The sequence below is a fragment of the Crocodylus siamensis genome, chromosome 6 (genome assembly GCF_052110815.1).
Source record: "Crocodylus siamensis isolate JL-2025a chromosome 6, ASM5211081v1, whole genome shotgun sequence".
In the NCBI taxonomy this organism is placed as follows: domain Eukaryota; kingdom Metazoa; phylum Chordata; order Crocodylia; family Crocodylidae; genus Crocodylus; species Crocodylus siamensis.
In genome coordinates this window covers 92,070-111,114 of record NC_143400.1, presented here as the reverse complement: position 1 = coordinate 111,114, position 19,045 = coordinate 92,070, and the positions used below count along the sequence as shown (strand labels likewise).

At 69.5% G+C, this 19,045-nt stretch overlaps 4 protein-coding genes across 11 annotated transcripts; 3 read left to right on the top strand and 1 right to left on the bottom strand.

Annotated features, from left to right (window-relative positions):
• Positions 1-1,609: 1,609 nt before the first annotated feature.
• On the top strand, positions 1,610-3,942 carry LOC149860257 (CLOCK-interacting pacemaker-like). Its single transcript, XM_090056222.1, has 3 exons — positions 1,610-2,064; positions 2,790-2,953; positions 3,042-3,942. The coding sequence occupies exons 1-3, from the start codon at positions 1,872-1,874 to the stop codon at positions 3,900-3,902; spliced, it is 1,218 nt and encodes a 405-aa protein (XP_089912348.1). The 5' UTR covers positions 1,610-1,871; the 3' UTR covers positions 3,903-3,942.
• A 288-nt stretch (positions 3,943-4,230) lies between these two features.
• On the top strand, positions 4,231-7,495 carry ERCC1 (ERCC excision repair 1, endonuclease non-catalytic subunit). Of its 4 annotated transcripts, none has more exons than XM_090056211.1 (10): positions 4,231-4,467; positions 4,789-4,875; positions 5,277-5,591; positions 5,705-5,808; positions 6,217-6,316; positions 6,410-6,486; positions 6,723-6,822; positions 6,905-6,976; positions 7,129-7,197; positions 7,319-7,495. In XM_090056211.1, exons 2-10 carry the CDS (start codon positions 4,798-4,800, stop codon positions 7,409-7,411), a joined length of 1,008 nt encoding a protein of 335 aa, XP_089912337.1. In that variant the 5' UTR covers positions 4,231-4,467; positions 4,789-4,797; the 3' UTR covers positions 7,412-7,495. The 4 variants fall into 4 exon arrangements, with proteins under 4 accessions (XP_089912337.1, XP_089912335.1, XP_089912336.1 ...); XM_090056209.1 differs by having other exon boundaries at positions 5,259-5,591; XM_090056210.1 differs by lacking the exon at positions 4,231-4,467 and adding an exon at positions 4,555-4,615 and having other exon boundaries at positions 5,259-5,591.
• A 454-nt stretch (positions 7,496-7,949) lies between these two features.
• POLR1G (RNA polymerase I subunit G) lies at positions 7,950-9,446 on the bottom strand. Its single transcript, XM_090056225.1, has 3 exons — positions 9,294-9,446; positions 8,949-9,087; positions 7,950-8,830 (listed from the first exon to the last, which is right to left on the bottom strand). Exons 1-3 carry the CDS (start codon positions 9,316-9,318, stop codon positions 8,245-8,247), a joined length of 750 nt encoding a protein of 249 aa, XP_089912351.1. The 5' UTR covers positions 9,319-9,446; the 3' UTR covers positions 7,950-8,244.
• A 553-nt stretch (positions 9,447-9,999) lies between these two features.
• On the top strand, positions 10,000-18,920 carry PPP1R13L (protein phosphatase 1 regulatory subunit 13 like). Of its 5 annotated transcripts, none has more exons than XM_090056085.1 (14): positions 10,033-10,133; positions 10,317-10,483; positions 13,574-13,696; positions 14,059-14,177; positions 14,760-15,243; positions 15,324-15,422; positions 15,541-15,641; positions 15,819-16,206; positions 16,331-16,824; positions 17,009-17,146; positions 17,262-17,395; positions 17,591-17,757; positions 17,866-18,065; positions 18,351-18,920. In XM_090056085.1, the coding sequence occupies exons 3-14, from the start codon at positions 13,642-13,644 to the stop codon at positions 18,387-18,389; spliced, it is 2,418 nt and encodes an 805-aa protein (XP_089912211.1). In that variant the 5' UTR covers positions 10,033-10,133; positions 10,317-10,483; positions 13,574-13,641; the 3' UTR covers positions 18,390-18,920. The 5 variants fall into 5 exon arrangements, with proteins under 5 accessions (XP_089912213.1, XP_089912209.1, XP_089912212.1 ...); XM_090056084.1 differs by having other exon boundaries at positions 10,317-10,498; XM_090056087.1 differs by lacking the exon at positions 10,317-10,483 and having other exon boundaries at positions 10,000-10,133; positions 16,334-16,824.
• The last annotated feature ends 125 nt before the right edge of the window (positions 18,921-19,045 follow it).

Genomic DNA, 19,045 nt, shown 5'->3' with positions numbered 1-19,045 from the left:
CACTCACGCTGTGGCCCCTACTGACCCCTCTGACCTCCCCACAGGGCCCCTGCAGCTCCAGGTCTTGGGCTCTGGTGCCACTGGGGACCACTGCAGGGTGAGAACGTGGCTCTCCCTAGCTTGAGAGCCAGGACCTTCCTTTGTGTCTGCACCCCCGGAAGGCGTAGGGCCCTTCCTCCAGGGGCCCTGGGTTTGCCTGAGCTTCCTCCATCCCAGGGCTGGGGGGCATGGGCAGGACTACAGGAACACTGGTGTGACATCCCACTCCCCGGCCTCTGCTACGTGCTGTCCAGTGCACATCCTGGCCCTGACCTCGGGCACTGCGTCCCAGACTCTGGGTAAGCTGCTCCTGCCTCGTGTCCTTCCAACTGCCTCTAGCAGAGCCCTGTGGGCTGCCCTGATCCAGCTGGGTCCTGCAGCCGCTGGCTCCCACGCTGTAAGCAGGATCAGCCAAGCTCCAACACCCTGTGACTCATCCCAGCACCTCCCACAGCTTAGGCCAGGGGTGCATGGGGCTGCCTTTTCTGTGCCCTCTGCAGCTCTCTGCCCTCTAGGTGCTGGCAGGGTTAGAGGAGGCTGGGTCCTCGGTGGGGAGGTCTGTGCCCCCTGGCACCCTGGGGGGCTCAGGCCTGTTGTGGGTTGCTCCTGTACTCAGCTCCAGGGGGCTCAGACAGTAGGAAGCCAGCCTGGAGCTCATGCCCCTGCTCAGGGCTGAGCTCTGGGGGTGCTGCCGGCTGCTCCAGGCACCCAGTGGGGACAGCTGTCAGGACCCCCAAGCCCTGGGGGCTGGTGCCCGGGAGCTTGTGCTGTTCTTTCACTGGCTGCCTCTGTGTCCTCCCCAGGCCCAGCTCGTGCTTGGGCTGAGCCCCCTGGCATTACCCCAGGGCCTCCCTGCTCTGCAGGGCTAGACAAAGAGGCACTAAGGCATGGCCGTGCTGGTGAGCAGGCCGTGCCCTGAGGTCCTGGGGGCCCACTTCCTCTCGGGTGGTGTCTCCAAGGCTTTCTGCTGTCTGGATCAGACCCAAGCCAGCCCTGCGCTCACCCCACGGGGGTGTGGGGAGCTCCAGGCAGGGCCGCTGGGGTTGGGGGCTGGACAGGGCTGTGCTCAGTGCCAGGCAAGCGCCCCTTGGCTGGACGAGGGCACTGGTCACCGAGTGTGGGGCATTTACATGCTAGTGCATGTCCATGTGCACACGTGTGTTTACATGTGCATGCACATGCACCTGAGTGCTCACACGCAAGCGCGCACATTTATCCACGTGTGTGCGTGCACCTGCATGCAGAGGGCACCTTTACACACGTGCATGCGTGTATGCACTTGTCTGTGTGCGTGTTCGCATGCACCCCTGTGTGTGCCCGCGCACGCAGCCGTGCACGCACGTGTGCACACGCGTGTTCAAGCCCCGACGCGTGTGTGCCCACGTGTGCGCGCGGCGGCGGGCCGTGGGCGGGGTGGGTGCGGCTGCGCGCGCCCCGGCTCCCGGCCCCGCCCCCTCACGTGGCCGCGCGTTGTGTCCCCGCCCCCTCACGTGGCCGCGCACCCGCACGTGGCGTCGGGGCTGCCCCGCCCCCCCCGGCGGCGACCGCGCTGATTGGCCCGCGGCGCTGCCCGTCCGCGGGGGGTGGGGCCGCCCCGCTCTTTGTGCCCGTCCGCGGCGGGGGCAGGCTGCGGCGTCGGTAGGTTCCAGAGTGAACGGCTCGCGGGCCCGCGGGCCCGGGCAGGGCCGCCTTCCCCCCGCCGGAGCCCGAGCCCGGGGCCAGCAGCGCCGGGACGCGCGCGGGCGGCGGGAGCACGTGGCCGGGCAGGTGCCCGCCGGCGGCGGCTCCCCGGCCCGGCCGCTCCTCGTGCCCCCGCGCCGCCCCAGACAGCGATGCCCGCCGAGGAGCCGCCGCCAGCAGACGGGCCGGCCCGGCCGCGGGGTCGGGGCGCCCGGGCGGACGGGCCCGGCCCCGAGGGGCGCAGGGGGCTGCCCGAGAAGATGGGAGGCGGCGGCGACAGCGGGCGGAAGCCCCCGCGGGCCCCCCCGCCCGGCAGCGAGTCGGAGAAGGACTCGGGCTTCTCAGGTACGCGGGGCGGGGGCGCGGAGACCCCGGCTGTGCCCAGCAGAGCCCCCCGCCCTTGCCCTGAGCCCGGCGGGGGGGCCAGGGGCTGCTCCCAGCACGGGGCCACTGCAGACCCTCGCAGCCCTGCTCCTGTAGCCTCTCTGCTCTCCCGGCGTGGGCTGGGCCCTGCCAGCCTCCCCCTCGCTGCCATGCTGCCGGCCCACGCCCCTGGAGGAGAGCCTGGGGCGGGGGGCATCCTGTGCTCCCTGCAGCAGGTCCCAGGGCCGGCGTGTGGTGGCAGTGCGCAGCCCTGGGGGGGCAATGCCCAGGGATGTTTGTGCAGAGCAGAGTTGGGCTCGCCTGCCCGCCTGGTCCTGGGGCAGAGAGGCTCCGCTGGCGACGGGCCCTTGCACTGAGACAGCAGAGGGGCTGGTGGAGGGGGCCCTCTGCCCATAGTCCCCCAGCCCTGGAGTGGGTGCAGGGGCTGGGGCTGTGCCCTTCCCCAGGAAAGCTGCGGGGGGGGCTGCCCTGGTCATTCTGGGCACTCGGACCCAGAGCGGGGCTGGTCCCTGGTTCGTTGAGGCTGAGGGGTTGGTGAGACCAAGGTGAGCGCTGGCCGCTGTGCCTGAGGCTGTGAGCCCGGCTCCACTGGGGCCCCCGGGGCGGCACTGGGGAGGGGGCAGCCCAGGCTGGGCCTGTCCCCGGTGCCCGGCCGCACCCCTCACTGCCCCGCTCTGGTCCTGCAGATGCCAGCTCCGAGTACCTGAGCACGCTGGACCAGACCGACACGGAGGAGTCGGCTGCCCACTGCCTGCCCAAGCCTCCATGCCCGCGTGGGGCCCTGGGGCTCAGCCGCCCCTTCGCTAGCCTGGCCCCCATCTACGTCGTCAAGAACGTGATCCTCAAGCAGGTAGCCCCCTGCCTCGCGGCCCGGCACCTCCCTTGCTGCTCAGAGCCTGGGGCCCAGCTGCTCACTCTCCTCTCGCTCTTGCTTACAGCCGCTGGGAGGCTCGCCTGGCCCCCAGCTCCTGGCCTGGAGCCACCCCCTGCTGGATGCTGCGCAGAGCCAGGCCCGGCTCCTCTTCCTCCCCCAGTCCATGCCCGCAGCAGCCCTCAAGCCTCTGCGGCCCGGCCGGAAGCCACCAGCCAGGGACACCTACCTGCCCATCCTCAAAGCCTACCCCAAAATCGCCCCCCACCCAGGCCGTGGCCGGGAGAGCAAGACAGGGCCTGCGCTGGCACCCGCACCAGGGACCAGCAGCCCGAGCCAGAGCAAGACCAAGTGCTTCTGCCTGGAGGAGGCCTGGGTGCCACCCGCGCCTGACAGCAGCAGCCAGGAGCTGGCACCCTCAGCCGGCAACCCCCCAGCCCTGCCCCGGGACACGGTGACTTCCTCCACGGAGCCGGCGGGCAGCCTTGCTGCCGTGGACCCTGCCGAGAGGCGGATGCTGTCCCGTGCCTCCAAGAAACTGGGCCCAAGCCTGGGGAAGCAGCGGCGCTTCCACAACACGGTGGAGATCCTGCGTCGCTCAGGGCTCTTGGGCATCACGCTGCGGACCAAGGAGCTGCTGCGGCAGAACAGCAACACGCAGCGGGAGATCGCAGAGCTGCAGGAGCATGCACGCCTGCTGTGTCAGGCTGTGCAGGGCAACGACGCCCAGGCCTGGGCTCGGCTCCAGGATGCCATCAGCCTTTCGCCTGCCTACGGGGCCACGTGGGGCCAGGCGGCGCCCAGCTGCCCCGCTGCACGGGGGCCCGACTCCACGGCCGCTCCCACAGACTCACGCTGGGAGTGCCCGCCCAGCTCACCCCTGGGCCTGGCGCTGGCCCGGGACATGGTGCCTGCACCCCTGCCTTAACCTGTGGCCACACTCAGCAAATAAACCCGTTCCAACACCTGGTGTTCGTGGCTTCCCCCTGCAGGTGCCAGGCCTAACCCTGGAGGGGGGGGGGGGGGATATGAGGCTGTAGGGAGGGGGGCCCTGCTGCCAGGGTGGAGAGGGGGCAGGGAGCTGCTGCTGTGCCCTGGGGGGTGGGGGATGGACCTGGCCGCTGGCCTCACTAGGCCTCTAGCAGGTGGGGTAGGCCCAGGCCTCACTCTTCTGACCTGAGCAAGGGGCTGTTGCTGCACACGTGGGCGGGGCTTAGCTGCAGACGTCGCGCCACGTGGAGCCCTGCCGCAAGCCACGCCCCCTGCTGGGCTCCGGCTGTGCGCACCACCATGGAGACGGGGAGGACCGGCGGCTAGAGAGGCCTGGGAAGAGGGAGAACTGTGGTATCTCTAGCCTCTCACCATCACCGTGTTCTCGCGCCTGCGCAGAGCGGCCGCTGACGCGCCTGGCACCAGCGAATCCGGGGGCCGCCCCGTGCGCCGCAGACCGTAGTCGCGGCCTGAAGTGACTCCCCGCCGACGGGGCAGGCACGGTGAGCGAGAGAGGGTGACGCGCATGCGCGAGGGGCGGTGCTCCCACTTGCTGGGGCGGAGCCAATCGGTAGTGTGGGGGTGGGGCTCGCGCCCCCTGGTGGGACGGGGGGAAAGGCAAGGGTCATGGGGCAAACAGGAAGGACCTAGGTAAAGGTTATGGGGCAAGGGGCACAGGCCGTGGGGCCCTAGTGAGGTCATGGGGAAGGGTTGAGGGGCCCGGGCAAGGGTCGCAGGGCCGGGGGGTGGCTACCCCAGAAGCACCAGCTGCATTTGTGAGCTGCCCTGGGCTGGTACTAAGCAGTGGATCTTCCCGTCCCCAGGAGTAGAGCATGGAGCCGGGCCAGGCCCAGGGTGGCCGGAGGAAGTTTGTGGTACCAACGCCGGCGCAGGAGCCTGAGGCACCCCTGGTAGTGCTGGCCGGGCGAGGAGGGTCTGGGAGTCCTGGCTGGGGGCAGGCGCCAGGGCCTGGCCTGTGCTCACAGCTTTTGGGGCCTCCACCGCCCCGGGGTGTGCCTGTCTCCCGCCCCCGCCGGGGCAGATCCAGGGTTTCCCAAGGAGGGCGGGAGCGCTGCGGGGGCCAACGGGGATGAGCCTGCACACCACGGGGAAAGGAGGGGGCTCACCCACTTCAGGGACCTAGAGAAGTCCCCGGGGCTCGTGCTGTGCTTGGCCAGGCCCGCCGCACACGGTACCTCCTCTGCAGCCAGCTCCAGGCTGTGCTCCACCCTCCCCCCAACATGGTTGGCTCTCCCTGGGCCCTGTGCTCCCCTCATGTCTCTTCTCCCCCCAGGTGAGACCTTTCTTTAAGTCCTTTGCAGCAGCTCCATCCCCCACTGAGCCAGGGCCCCCCAGCCTGCCCAGGCCCTCGTCCTATGCAGACTATGTGGTGAAACAGGCGGCTACGGCCTCGGTCCCCAGGGCTGCCCCAGCCAGTGCCTTGGCATCCAAGCAAGGGGCTGCCCCAGAGCCACCCCCACCCGGCAAGGAGGCCAAGGCCCCCTCTCCCACTGCCACCCACAGCACGGAGGGGTCCGAGGGTGGACCTGGGCCTGGGGATGCGGCCCTGAGCCCCACGTTCAAGCCAGGAGTCAGAAGCAACAGCATCATTGTCAGACCCTGCCAGGTGACAGGGCAGGTGGGGGTGGGCAGGGTCCCCTCCCCCACTAGGCAGGGGTTCTCCTGCCCCTCCAAGCACGCCCACCATGGCTCTGATGCCTGCAGCCGTTCCCTCTGCAGCGGGGAAACCCTGTCCTGAAGTTTGTGCGCAATGTCCCCTGGGAGTTCGGCGACGTTGTCCCCGACTACGTGCTGGGCCCGAGCACGTGTGCGCTCTTCCTAAGGTGAGCCCGGGCTCTCGGCTCCATGCCCCCCTGCCAAGCACCGGCCGTGATTGGGCGCTGCCTGGGGCAGCCCCTTGGGCTGAGGGGCACCGCTCCAGTGCCAGCTGGGCAGAATGTCTCCAGCCCATGGGTAAGGCTGTGCCCACTGGAGCCCTGGTGCAGCCAGGCTGGCAGTGAATGGCTAGTTTGTTTTGGGGGAAGGGGTCAGGTCGGGGGGGCGGCCCGTTTGGGTAGGGATCAGGCTGGCACTGCAGCTGGCCTGTGCTGGCAGGGCAGGGGGAAGGCTGAGGTGGGTGCAGGGCTGGTTCTTTTGGGAGGGGGCAGGGAATTGGGCTGCCTAGAGGGACCTATGGCCTATGCTGACAGTGACCGGCTCCAGTGCTCTCTGTTCCACTCTCCTGGCCACAGCCTGCGGTACCACAACCTCAAACCGGACTACATCCACGAGCGGTTGCGGCGCCTGGGCCGGACCTTTGCCCTGCAAATCCTGCTGCTCCAAGTTGACGTGGTAAGGAACTGCAAGTGGCACCCCCCTCCTACTCCCCCCCCATGCTGCACCCCCAGGTCCTCCGTCCCCCAACATGCTGTCTCCTTGCTGTAGAAAGACCCGCATAAGGCCCTAAAGGAGCTAGCCAAGATCTGCATCCTGGCAGACTGCACCCTCGTTCTGGCCTGGAGGTAAGGGGCAAGTGTGGGGGCAGCCTGGGAATGTCCTGAGCTCCGAGCAGGAGGGGTTGGACAGGCAAGGTGTCACCACTGACAGTCACAGACACTTGTTGAGGAATCAGTCCTGCTGTGGTGGAGCCGGATCCCCAAGACTGGGGCTGCTGCACTCTGGGCTATGGGGACCTTGGGCCAGGCCCTGGCCAGGGGTCATTTGCCCTCCCTGAGCTCCCCCTGGTGCCCTCCCTCAGCCCTGAGGAGGCTGGGCGCTACCTGGAGACTTACAAGGCCTACGAGCAGAAGCCACCTGACTTGCTGATGGAGAAGATAGACCAGGACTTCCTCTCCCAGGTAAGGTAGTGGTGTGGCCTGGGCCTGGGGTCTGCAAGCTCCCCAGTGACGGTGCCCAGCTGACAGCTTTGTTCTGCTGCAGATGACGAACTGTCTCACCAGTGTCAAGTCGGTGAACAAGACAAACACACTGAGCCTCCTCTCTGCCTTTGGGGTGAGCTGGGGCCAGGTCTGCCAGGTGCAGGGGCCAGACCCGGGAGGGGGTCGTCTGTGGGGACCTGCCCCTTTCTGGCAACCCCGTTTGCCCCCAGTGCACATCCCTGGCAGAGCCAGGCCCCCCTGACTCTGCCTGCCCTTGCCTTCCAGTCCCTGGCCAGCATCACCCAGGCATCCCGGGAGGACCTGTCCCTGTGCCCGGGCGTTGGGCCTCAGAAGGTAGGAGCAAGCAAGGGTCCTTTCTGGGGCCCTCCTAGCACCTGCAGTCACCCGCTGGCAGACAGGCTGGCACTAGACACAGACCCTCTGGCTCAGCCTTCCCTGCCTGGCTGTCCCCTAGGCCAAGAGGCTCTTTGATGCCCTCCATGAGCCCTTCCTGAAGGTGCCCCGGCAGGCAGAGCCCTCCCTGCCCAGGGGTGTGGACAAGGAGTGACACCGGCCTGCTCCCGGACCAGGCTCCGAACGCTGCCTACAGGCCTGAAGTCAACCTGCTTGGCAATAAAGGTGGTTGGGCAGAGATGGACTGAGCCTGTCTGCTGGGGCATGGCAGGCAGAGGGCAGGGTGCTGCTGCCTAAGGTCAGCCCAGAGCCCTCCTTTCCCCAGGTTGTGCTAGGCACGAGACTGTGCCCCTTCCCTCCCAGCCAGGCCCTGTCAAGCTGGGCATGGGCTCCTGGTTCTCATCTCCCTCTCTGGGTACGGCTGGGTCGTCTGGAAGGACATATGGCTGTGGCTCAGGGCTCCCTTTCCAGGCCCCCACCCTCTGCCACCTCCTCACTGGGGCTGGGGGGGGACTCTGCCTGGGCATGGGCATAGAGCCACAAGCACCAGGCTCCTGCCCCTGCCTCATCCCTAGAGCTGCTCACAGCACCCAGCTTCCCTCCCGCCACTGCCATCACCCAGTGAAGGGGACCCTGCACCCCATGGAAACAAGTCCCACATGGACCCCTCCTGCCCTCCAAGGGCAGGTGAGCGAAGGACACGAGGCCTCCTGCCATGCACTGACTTTTATCACTAAAGGTCTGAGCAGAGCTGGGGCCCCCCCAGCACCAGGGTGGGGACTGCGGTGGCTATGATTGGGCTCTGCTCCAAGCAGCCATGGCTGGCGAGGCCTCCCCGGAGCATGGCAGGATGGGACAGCGCCGGAGACAGGCCCAGTTCTGGCTCGGGCAGGACGCCGTGCAGCTCTGGTTCCTAGGGGACGCCAGCATTCCTCTCCTGGAGGCGCCCATCTGCTGCAGCTGACCTGGTGCAGGGGCCACATTGCCTCATGGTGCCTCATCCTGCGGCACTTCATGTGCCCGCTTGTGCTTCCTCTTCTTCTTGTGGCTGAGGCTCGGCTCCTGCACAGGCTCCTGCTCCTGGGTGGGGGGTTTGGGGCTGGCACAGGCCCCTTTGCAGGGCCCCAGCTCCTCGGGGGTCTCCTGCATGTCCAGCAGCGCAAGGCTGCCTGCCAGCTCCTCTGCCACCTGCCGCCTCTTCTTCCTCTTCCTGGCCGGGCATGGCTCTGGCTCCACATATGCTTCTGCAGCCCTCACGGGGCCCTGTCCCTTTGGGCTGCCCCCGAAGGGCAGGAACCGCTGCTTCAGCCCGGCAGGGATCTGGGGGGCCGGCGGGGAAGGCACAGCCTGGGGGTGGGCCCCACTGCTGGGGTCCCTGAACTTCTCGTAGATGCTGAGGGTGCCGCAGAAGGGGGGAGCGCAGCAGAGATGGCCAGAGCAGGCCGAGGGCGCCAGCAGGCACATGCTGCCCGGCTCTCCCCGCGTGCCGCGGACACCGTAGAGCCGCCGGGACCCATCCAGCTTCCGCTTCAGCGTCTTCACCCCGGCCAGGACCACGGTGCAGCCGTCCAGGCTGCAGGAGGAAGGTGGCAGTGAGCCCCGGCGCTGGCCCCACCGGGCGCCTGGAGCCACCCTGACCTCCCCCAGCCCAGGGCAGCGCCCCCAGGGCTGCGAGAGGACCCTGCTCTCACCTGTCAGGGGTGAAGTCTGCCGGGGCGCGGATCAGCCACAGTTCCTTGGAAGGGGCTTGCAGCGCCTCCTGCGTGAGAGGGGCCTCGGGCACGCAGGGGCTGGCGGAGAAGTCGGCGGGGCACTGGAACCGGGGCAGGGCTGCGGGCAGAGCAGGCGGTCAGCGGCAGCCGGGAGCCCCCGCGCGCTGCGCGGACGCCACCCCTGCCCAGCACCAGCCTCTGAGGTGCGGAGGGATCTCCGGCTCAGCCCCCAGGATCAGAGCCCCCAGCCTGGGACAGGGTCTGGCCCTCGACCTGCCCCCCCGGGATCGGGACCCCCACAAACGGGGCGCCGCCCCCGCTCACCGCCCGCGCGCCCGAGCGACTTCATGGCGTGTCCCCACCGCACCCACGTGGCTGCGCGGCCTCCCCCGCCCGGCGCGACTCGTGGTAGGGTCCAGCTCTCTTCCGGGCTGCGCGCGCTGTCGCTCTTAAAGGGGACGCTCCGGCTTCTCTACCGACGGCAGTGTTTAAAGGGGCGGGCCTTCTCGGGCGTGGGAGGGGACTCCAAGAGTCCCATAAGAGTCGGCTGAGGAGCCCGCGGGGGGGCGCGGCTGGCCCGCCCGCCCGCCCCCACCCCCGGGCCAGGCCCCAGCCTGGGACTGGCCGCCCTCTGCGGCGCGCGGCTGTGGGCCCAGATCAGCGGCAGTGGCCCCTGGCGGGGGCTGCGGGCTTTTCCGGACCGGCCTGGCGAGCCCGGGGCCAGCTCCATGGCCCCGAGTGTCATCCGTGGCCTACCCCGCGTCTGCTCCCCCCGCCGCAGAGGGCCCCACTCAGGGGCTGGGCGGGACAACGAGGGAGGAGCTCCTGGGGCAAGGGCGCTCGGGGTGGGGTAGGGGGGGCCACGCGAGGCGCCCGGACGCGGGGTCCAGCCCCCGGCGAGGGGCCGGTGCCCGGGGGAGCGGACCCCGAGGCCCAGCGCCAGGCACGGCCCCGGCTCCGCTCCTGGTGCCGCCGAGGGCCGCTCCCAGGCCCGGGGCCCGGCGCGCGCACGTCCGGCAGGGCGCGGGCGCGAGCGCGCGCGGGGGGCGTGGCCGACTCCAGGCCCCGCCCCGTCCCACCTGCGGCTGCACCGACCTGCCCCTCGCCCGGCGCGGGCGGCCTCCCCGCTCCGCTCCCGGCGCCTTCCCGACGGCGCGGCGCCAGGTCAGTGCAGGTCGGGGCCGGGCCGGGGGCTCCGTCCTACCGGGGGGGTACCCGGGGTCCCCCGACTCCTCCCCTAACGTCCCCTCCGCCGGGGCTCGGGCTCGGGCTGTGCGTGGCGGCGGCAGCGGCCCCGACCCGGGCTCCGGCTGGGCCCTCACTCCCCCGTGCCCCCCTCCCTGCCAGGCCGTGCCAGGAATAGCCCGAGCCCAGACGAGGGCCGTGCTTCCAGGGCCGTAGAAGGTGCCGTTGCTGGCTGGGGGGCCGCTGACCCCTCCCGGGCCACAAGCGACAGCCCCGGACCCGTGGATTGTGTCAGCCCAGAGACTGCAGCAAATGCAGCATCGCCTGGCGTGAGAGTCCTGCTGGTATTCACTCTGGGCCCTAACGACGGTGCTTGGCTCTGTGCCTTCAGGCTGCCCGGCAGAGGGGTGTCAGCAGCTCGTAGCTGTGTGTGGAGGGCTGGGCAGGCCTGACGGGCTCCCAGCAGGCCCCCGTGGCAGGCGCACCCCCCGCCCCCAGGCCCACCCGTGGGAGGTCTCCATGGGCATGAGCCCGGGTGAGCATCCTGGGCCCAGCTGGCTCTCGCACAGCCGGGAGACCCCCATGGAGAGGGCCTGCAGCGCAGGGGCTCTGGGGCCATTGGCTTCGCCTCGCCCGACACTGCAGGGCCTTAGAGAGGTCCCCGGCATGGCGGGGGCCATGCCTGGGCGGTGGTGGAGCCCAGCCCTGCCCCACAGCTGTCCTACGAGAGCCGGCCCCCCCCACAGCCTGTGGGCTGGGTGGGTCCTGCCGCATTACCCAGCTCTCTGGAATTGGGCGTGGAGCGTCGGGAGAACAGGTTTCCTGGGTGGATGCCTGCAGCGTGAGTGTGCAGCATGCAGAGCTCAGGCCCCGCTCCTGCCCCAGCAGCACAGGGATCAGCCTGGAGCTGGCGTGGCCCTGCCCTGTGCCCACAACCCCTGCATGGGCCTGCCCCACAGCCTGGCACTCGGGGGTGTCAGCAGGGAGGAGCTGCATCACGTCCCCGCCGGTGCTGCCCCTCTATCCCACGGAGAGCGGGCGTGCAGGTGGCTCCCCCAGCTCTGTGTGTCATTTCCAGTCCCGGAGCTGCTCTGCGGAGAGGCTGGGGGCTGGTCTAGGGCTCCCCCTGAGCACAGCCTCCAGCTGGGGGATGAAGTTGTGCAGACAGCACCGGGGTCCTGAGTTGGGAGAGACCTGCGTACCCTGCTCTGGCCTCCATCCCAGCTCTGGGTGGGCAAGGGCCTGGAGCCAGGACTCCTGGGTTTCAGGGCAGGGGCTGGGATCCCACAGGCAGGATTTGGGGAGGGCCAGACAACAGGGTCCTGGGGTCTCTTCCAGCTGGGCCTGATGGGTCCCTGCCTCCCCTGGGCGATGGAGGCAGTCCCAGCGGGTGTGGGGGTGGACTGTGCTGGCCTGGTGCCTGTGTTGGGTTTCGCTCGGCCTCCCACGGGCAGGCGAAGCTGTCACCTGGCCAGGAGCACGGGCATGGCTGTGGCCCATGAGGGCAGGAGGCTGGGGGTGCAGCCCCCACATTACTCCGTGCAGCCGGGGGCCCTCCCCAGCTACTGGTGGGTGACGCAGGGCCAGGGAGGCATAACGTCCCTGAGGGCTGCCTGATGGACACTGGTACCAGTCCCACCTCTGGAGCATCCCTGAAAGCCCCTGCAGCAGGGACTCCACTGCCCCCCGACACCCAAATGCTGGGAAGGAAGTGCGGAAAGGGCTGTGTTTCAAACCCCGTCAGAGGGCTGTGGGGCACAGGGTCGGGTGCAATGGGACGGGCCATGCAGCAGGGTGCATGACTGCAGCACAGGGGTGTCTGCGCTGGCCCCAAGCTTCGGGGCCTGGGTGTCTGTGCATGGGGCAGGGCGGGGTGGCCCCGGTCATCCTCCAGAGGCATTGGCCGTGAGGTGGAGGTGGAGGCGGAGGCAGGCACAGGCAGGGAGACGGGTGTGATCTACCTGCACCAGACCGGGGTTGCTTCCCCAGCCCTGGGTGCCCCAGTCACCCCTGGCAAGTGGTTGGGCCTCGGGGCTGCTGCCTGAGTCTCCGTGCAGCTGTGGTCTCTGGCAGGCTCCGTGCCTGTGGGGAGGCCATGGCCTCACACTCGTAGCTCCCACATGGCCCCTGCCAGGCTCGCCCATGTAGCAGGACGAGGGTCAGGCAGCCCTGAGCTGCTGATGGCCCACGGGGCTTCTCCAGGCTTGGCACTGTGCTCTCATGGGCAGCAGGGTCGGGGTTGCAGTGCCAGTGAGCAAGGGCCTGTGCTGGGGTATCCCCACAGTGGGGATGGGGCTGAGCTGCGTGCAGTGCTAGGGCTGGCTCTCCCTGCAGTGTCCCATGGGAAAGCTCTTCTGCTCCTCCTCTGCTCCTGCATAACTCACGAGGGCCGAGGCTACAGGGCAGGACCGGTTCCCTCCTGCAACTGGCGATGCCTCCGGCACCTGGGTCCTGGCACCAAGGCAGTGGCCAGTTCTGGGGGTAGCACGATGCTCTGAGCCTGTGGCCCCAGCCCCTGTCACTGGCTCCATGATGCCCCGAGCCCACCACCCCAGCCCCCGCTGCTGGCTTCGTATCCCTCCCCAGCCCCATTCTGTGCCTGGGCCAAGCTCCAGGCAGTGGGTGGCTAGGGATGATCTGGTGCAGAGCCCTGGCTTAGCCCCACTGAGCCTGCAGCTTGGAGCTCCCAGCAGGGCCCAAGCCCCCCGGACCCGGCTGCTGGTCCTGAGCCCGTGGCCCAGACAAGCAGGGCTGGTCGTAGCAGGGCCCGGGCAGAGTGGCCTGCCCAGCTCTGGCTCTGCAGTTCCTTGCCTGTGCACACGCCCATATGCTGCCTGCCCTGAGCTGGGGCCATGATGCAGCCTGTGCGTGGTGCTGGGGCCAGGGTCACTCTGCCTGCCCTGGGCTGTGCCCCTACTGCCATGTGGCATCTGGGAGTGGCCAGGAGCCCATAGCTGTGCGCGCAGCTGCCTCGGGCAGAGGCGCGGAGGCCTTGTTGCCTGTAATTACTGTTGTCGTGCAACTACTGCACTGGGCAGAGCGGGGCGTGGTGGCCCAAGAGATTCTGGGGAGCCCAAGCTGGGTAACTGGGGGGTTCAGGGCTGGGCAACCCCTTCCCCTGCACTCCCCGAAGCCCTGCCCGAGCTGGGAGCACTGGTCTGGGCCTGCCCCAGGGCCAGGGCTGGCTGTGGGCATGTGGAGCCCGGCGCGTGGCTGAGGGAGGGAGGGAAGGTCAGTGGGCACATGTGGCCAGGTCCCTCCTGTGGCCGTGTTGCCCAAGAGCCTGAGTCAGTGGCTCCACCCGGGCAGGGCCGAGCCCAGCTGCACCCTGTTTATTAGGCAGAGAGCACATCGCCAAGTGCAGCACCCTTGGGCCAGGGCAGACTGACAGCTCACGGTGCTTATGGTGGTGCTGTCAGTCCCCAGGTCCCTGCACCCCTGTGGCTTGTGCCCAGCAGTGTGGAAGCCCCAGCGGCGTGCCCGCACCATGGCCAGTGACAACGTGCGCAGCGCCCGGGACCTACCAGCCCTCGGCTTCCAGTGTGAGTGGGGCTGGGGGCGGGTGGGGCTGTTATTGGGGTCCCCCAGGTGCCCTCTCCCCCCTCACTGCCCTGTGCTGCGGGGTGGCGGCACTGCCGGTGGAGCCTCCCTGCACAGGACAGAGCCCAGGTCCTGTTGCCTCCTCCCCCTGCAGCCCTCGGGGGACCCCAGGCACAGGTGGGGAGGGGCGTTCGGCAGTTCCATTGTAACAGGGGTCCCCGCCCCCATTCTGGGGCAACACGTGCCTGCCCCGTGCCCGCAAGGGACCACGTCTGAGCCCTGCAGGGGCAGCAGGGCTGAGAGACATTTGGGCTGGGCTGGGCTGGGCTGGGCATGGCACTCACGGTGCCGCCCTCCTGCCCAGCTCTAGCCATGAAGCACATCGACCTGAAGCAGATGGAGCTGGACTCGGCCGCAGCCAAGGTGGATGAGCTGTCCCGCCAGCTGCAGTCCCTGTGGCCGGACACCCCGGGGCAGGCCAAGGTACGGACCCTCCACACAGCCACCTGGTTTGCTCGCCTCGATGCCTCAGAAAGGCTGCCCACTGCCGGGCAGGGCACTCCCGTTTTTGTTTCCACTTCCTTTGATCACCCCGATGCTGCGTTTGCCTCTGCTGACAGCTGGGCACTGAGCTGGTGTCTTCACCCATGTGCCCGGTCTGCCTGAAGTGGCCACAGCTCGTGCGGAGCCTGTGGTCATGCAGGGATAGCCCAGGTGGGTTTTGCCCACGTGCATCCCTCCACACCAGGGGCTTCATTGCCCATTAGTTCAGACCCTGCTGCGGTTCCTCGCAGCCCAGTTGGTCTTTACCACGTGGCCTTCGCTGCTCTGGTCCTGCCTGGAGCAGGGGCCTGGGTTGGATGCAGCCCCCCAAGGTCCCCCCAGCCCCTTGCACTGCCCACAGGCCCCAGGCGGGTGCTGCAGGGGGCAACCCCTCCTCCCTGCTCATGCTAAGGCTGGGACTGGGGCACCCCCATGCCTGACCCCAGTGAGGGTGGGGGGCTGCAGGCTGGGTGCCCCCAGGATCCTACCCTGACACCCCCCCCCCGCATACACTGTCCCCAGACGGAGCAGCTCAGCACCAGCTCCCAGCGCCCACAGGACCCGCTGGGCAGGGCGGGGTCCCCATCACAGCCCTATGCCCGGAAGAGCACCTCGCTGGAGACCATTGATGCCTTTGCTGCTGGCTACAGCCCCCCAGGCGTGCTGGCTGCCAAGGGCCGCCCAGCCTCGCCCCGGACCTCTTTCTACCTGCCAGCCGAGCCGCCCGAGCGAGCCCAGTCGCCCCGGCCCAAGGTGCTGCCCGTGCCCTACGAGCCGCACACCCTGCCCAGCCCAGGGGGCTCTCCCCGGCTGCAGCGCCCCTACGAGTACCGGGCCTACTCCAGCTCCCCGGGCCGCGCTGGCTCCCCCCGCCCAGCCCCTGCCGACGCACAGATGTTCTTCCCAGACCGCACGCCACCCCCCCGGCTGGCCCTGCCACCCCCCTATGAGAGCCACAGCCTGTATCCCACCGTGGCTAGCGCCTTTGCTCCCTTCCGGGCACAAGGTAAAGGGCTGGGGGCTGGGGGCTGGGGGCTGGGCAGGCTGGGGCTGGGCCAAGGCGTCTGAGTGCCTCTGTCTCCGCAGATGACTTGGCCATCAGGCGAAGGCCCCAGAAGAGCTGGAATGAGTCTGACCTCGACGTGGCCTATGAGAAGAAGCCGTCGCGCTCGGGCAGCCATGACCGTAAGCGCCCAGGGATCGGGGGGGCGGGCTTGTTTCCACCCCTCCTGGAAGCTCCCCAGGGTGAGGGTCTGCTGTACACCTGAGGTGCCCCCGCCCTCTCACCCGTGTCTCCCTGCAGGAGGCGGTGACCTGGCTGCAGGCCCCAAGCCGGGAGTTGCAGGGCTGCAGCTGGCGCCCTGGAGGGAGTCCAGCCTGGATGGGGGCATGGGGCAGGGCAAGGTGGGTGCCGGACTGGGCAGGAAGGGGATGAGAAGTTGGGGCTGGACAAGGGTCGGGGTATGGGGCTGGGATCCCAGGGGGGCAGGCTGGGAGGGCCGCGGGGGCCAGGCCGAGCTGGGGGGTGCGGGGCTGGTGGGAGTGGGTGCTGACTTCACGTGGCCTTTGCCCCATCTGCAGGAGGGCCCCTTCGCCATGCACAGTGCCACACTGCCGCGTAACTACAAGGTGTCCCAACGCCGGGCCGACAGCTCCCTGCGCCGTCCACCCCCTGGCCACGCTGGTACCCTGCCCCGCAGCTGGCAGGTGGCCCAGCAGCCTGTGTCGCGCATTGCCATGCCTCCCCCCGGCCCGCAGGCTGGGCTCCCCCGGCGCCACAAGCCCCTGCCCCTCTCCATGATCTTCCGGCTGCAGAATGCCTTCTGGAAGTACGGGGCCACTGGCACCAAGGGGCTGTCGCCTGGCTCCCCGCCCTTCCCCCGCTCGCCCCTGAAGCAGCCCCAGCTCCAGCAGCCGCTCTCCCCACTGGTCCAGTCACCTCCGGCCCTGGCACCAGCAGGGGGTGAAGGTGAGTGCTGGGTCCCCAAGCAGTGGGCCGGATCCCCTGGGCAGGGCTGGCCCATGCTTCCCTGCTGGCTCCAGGGGTGGGGCAGGTGCACGTGCAGGCGCAGGCACTAAGACCCCGTCTCTAGCAGGGCAGGGGCTGCCGGCAGTCCCTGAAGCGCCAGGAGAGCCCGCGTGCACGGCTGCGGTGGGCAGTGAGGTGGAGCCAGAGCTGGAGACACTGCTGCAGGCTGGGGAGCCGGAGGAGGTGGCAGAGGTGCCACGGCCCCTGAGCCCCACGCGGCTGCAGCCCGTGCTGCCGCCTGAGGCCCAGACAGTGCCTGAGTTTGAGGAGGTGGCCCGGGTGCTGGCCGAGATGCCGCGGCCCCTCAAGCGGCGTGGCTCCATGGAGCAGAGCCCGGGCCCCGTGCTCCCGCCCACCCATAAGAAGCAATACCAGCAGATCATCAGCCGCCTCTTCCACCATCGCCCCCACCGTGAGGAGCCTGTGCCCAGCACCGTCGCGCCCCTGGAGCCCAGCACCGTGGTCCTGGCCACCCCCAGCCCCACGCTGACACAGCCAAGCCTGCCAGGGCCTGCATCCCTGCCCCTCCCAGCTGCTGCAGAGAGCCCCACGAGCCCGGTGAGTGCCGCCAAGGACGGGCTGTGCTGGGAGCCGCTGGAACTGCCCCTGCGCAGGCCTCCCCGCACAGCCTGAGCTCTGGGGCCAGGGTGGTGCCCTTTGACCCTGGGATCACCCCTCTGACTGCCTGGCCCCAGACCCCAATAGACCCCTGGGCCGTGCCCTCTGACCTCCTGCCCCGCAGGAGAAGCGCTCAGTGCTGCGCAAGCTCTCGTCTCCACGGCGCCGCTTGAAGCCACGCGTGCGCATGAATCCCCTGGTGCTGTTGCTGGATGCGGCGCTCACTGGTGAGCTGGGTGTGGTGCAGCAAGCCGTCAGCGAGGTGAGTCCTTGACCCCCAGCTCTCCTTTTGAGCCCGGGGGGGCAGAGGAAGCCCTGATCCAGCTGTGGGGGAGACCCAGGGGGCCGGGCTGGCACCCACTGCACTGTGCCCACAGCTGAACGATGCAAGCCAGCCCAACGATGAGGGCATCACAGCCCTGCACAACGCCATCTGTGGTGCCAACTATGACATCGTCGAGTTCCTCATCAACGCCGGCGCCAACGTCAACTCCCCGGACAGCCACGGGTGGTGAGCGCCTGTCCTGGGCCCCCACCCTATGGTGCAGCCCCCAGGTGTCCCCCCCAGCTGCACAGCCTGACCCACCCTGTGCCCAAAGTGTACCTACCCCCTCCCAGCCCCAGCATGGCCCCTCGCTGCTGCCCAAGCTGGGGACAGCTGGGCCAGGTCCCTGGCACTGCCCCCATGCCTGACCTCTGCCCCCAGGACGCCCCTGCACTGCGCTGCCTCCTGCAACGACACCGCTATCTGCATGGCACTGGTCAAGCACGGCGCTGCCATCTTTGCCACCACCTTCAGTGATGGCAGCATGGCCCTGGAGAAGTGCGACCCGTACCGCGAGGGCTACACCGAGTGCTTCAGCTACCTCGCCGGTGCGTGCAGTGCTGGGCGGGGGCGGGGGCCTGGCAATCGGGGCAGGGGCAGGGGCAGGGGCCCGTGCCCGTGCCCTGCAGCCGGCTGACGGATGCCCACCGCTGCAGAGGTGGAGCAGGGCATGGGGCTGTGCAACAGCGGTGTGGTCTACGCGCTCTGGGACTACAGCGCCGAGCTGGATGACGAGCTGTCCTTCCGCGAGGGCGAGGCAGTCACTGTGCTGCGGCAGGACAGCCCCGAGGAGCTCGACTGGTGGTGGGCCTCACTCTACGGCCACGAGGGCTACGTGCCCCGCAACTACTTCGGGGTGCGTCTGCCCATCCCCCCAGGGTGGCCCTGGGCTCACGCGGGCCTGCACTGGACATGGTGGGGACCTTGCAGTGGGGCGGGGGGAGCAGCTGCTGCTGCGGGGCAGGGGCCCAGGAGGAGTGGGAGCGGGGAGCCAGGGGCTGGGGAGCAGTGCTAGGGGGCACAGCAGGGTGCGGGGGGCAGGGGAGAGCGGCAGGTTGCTGTTGTGGGTGGGAGCTAGCCTTCAGGGGGGCAGAGCTGGGCCCCGGGGAGCCCAGGCTCAGCAGCGCTCCTCTCCCCACAGCTCTTCCCCAGGGTGCGGCCGCAGTGGAAAAAGGCCTGAGCCACCGGTGGGCCCAGCCCAGGACGCAGCGGGCACCGGGTCCAGCAGCTTCTGGCCGGCCGCGGCCCAGCTCCAGCCCCAGCCCCGGGCTGTGAACGAGAGGCGCCGGCAGAGTGCTGGCAGGCCGCGGAGGGGTCTCAGCTTTGCGGGGTGTTGCGAGCTTGGGGGCCCAGCCCTAGGGACCACACGGGAACGGGAGGGTGGGGCAGGGCAGCGGGAGCCCAGCCTAACGGAAGGGTCTCGGCCGTCCTCGTGCCTTTCTCTGCTGTATTAAAGAGCCGCGTGCTACCGGAGCCTGCCCGGGCTGGTTGTGTGCGCCGACGGGGCGGGACGGGGCGCGCGTGAGCCGGGCCGGCCCGGCCCCGAACGCCGCAGCGGCGATGTTTCCCGGCTCCGGTCCACGCGGGGCTGAGCCGGGCTCTGCCGGGGGCGGCCGCCGCTTTGGCCCCCAGCTCCGTCCAGCCGACGGGGCCCCGGCCCCTTAGCCCCGCCCCTCGCGGGCCTGCTCGGCGCTCGATTGCTCCGGCCCCCCCCGCCGGGCGCCCGCCCTCTCCGGCCAACCAAACTCGCGCCGCCCTACCCTGCTGCCCCGGCCCTGCCCCCGTCTCTCCCAGTGAGTGGCCGGCGCCTCTGGGCGGACCGAGGTGAGAACCGGC

Coding starts and splice junctions, on each gene's coding strand:
- PPP1R13L (XM_090056083.1), top strand. CDS start 13,642: ATGGCCAGTGACAACGTGCGCAGCGCCCGGGACCTACCAGCCCTCGGC. Junction 15,244..15,323: donor TGCTCCCTTCCGGGCACAAG/GTAAAGGGCTGG, acceptor CTGTCTCCGCAG/ATGACTTGGCCATCAGGCGA. Junction 17,396..17,590: donor TCCCCGGACAGCCACGGGTG/GTGAGCGCCTGT, acceptor CTCTGCCCCCAG/GACGCCCCTGCACTGCGCTG.
- POLR1G (XM_090056225.1), bottom strand. CDS start 9,318: ATGAAGTCGCTCGGGCGCGCGGGCG. Junction 9,088..9,293: donor GTCGCTCGGGCGCGCGGGCG/GTGAGCGGGGGC, acceptor CTCTGCCCGCAG/CCCTGCCCCGGTTCCAGTGC. Junction 8,831..8,948: donor GCAGACTTCACCCCTGACAG/GTGAGAGCAGGG, acceptor TTCCTCCTGCAG/CCTGGACGGCTGCACCGTGG.
- LOC149860257 (XM_090056222.1), top strand. CDS start 1,872: ATGCCCGCCGAGGAGCCGCCGCCAGCAGACGGGCCGGCCCGGCCGCGG. Junction 2,065..2,789: donor GAAGGACTCGGGCTTCTCAG/GTACGCGGGGCG, acceptor CTGGTCCTGCAG/ATGCCAGCTCCGAGTACCTG. Junction 2,954..3,041: donor AGAACGTGATCCTCAAGCAG/GTAGCCCCCTGC, acceptor TCTTGCTTACAG/CCGCTGGGAGGCTCGCCTGG.
- ERCC1 (XM_090056209.1), top strand. CDS start 4,798: ATGGAGCCGGGCCAGGCCCAGGGTGGCCGGAGGAAGTTTGTGGTACCA. Junction 4,876..5,258: donor AGGAGCCTGAGGCACCCCTG/GTAGTGCTGGCC, acceptor TTCTCCCCCCAG/GTGAGACCTTTCTTTAAGTC. Junction 5,809..6,216: donor ACGTGTGCGCTCTTCCTAAG/GTGAGCCCGGGC, acceptor TCCTGGCCACAG/CCTGCGGTACCACAACCTCA.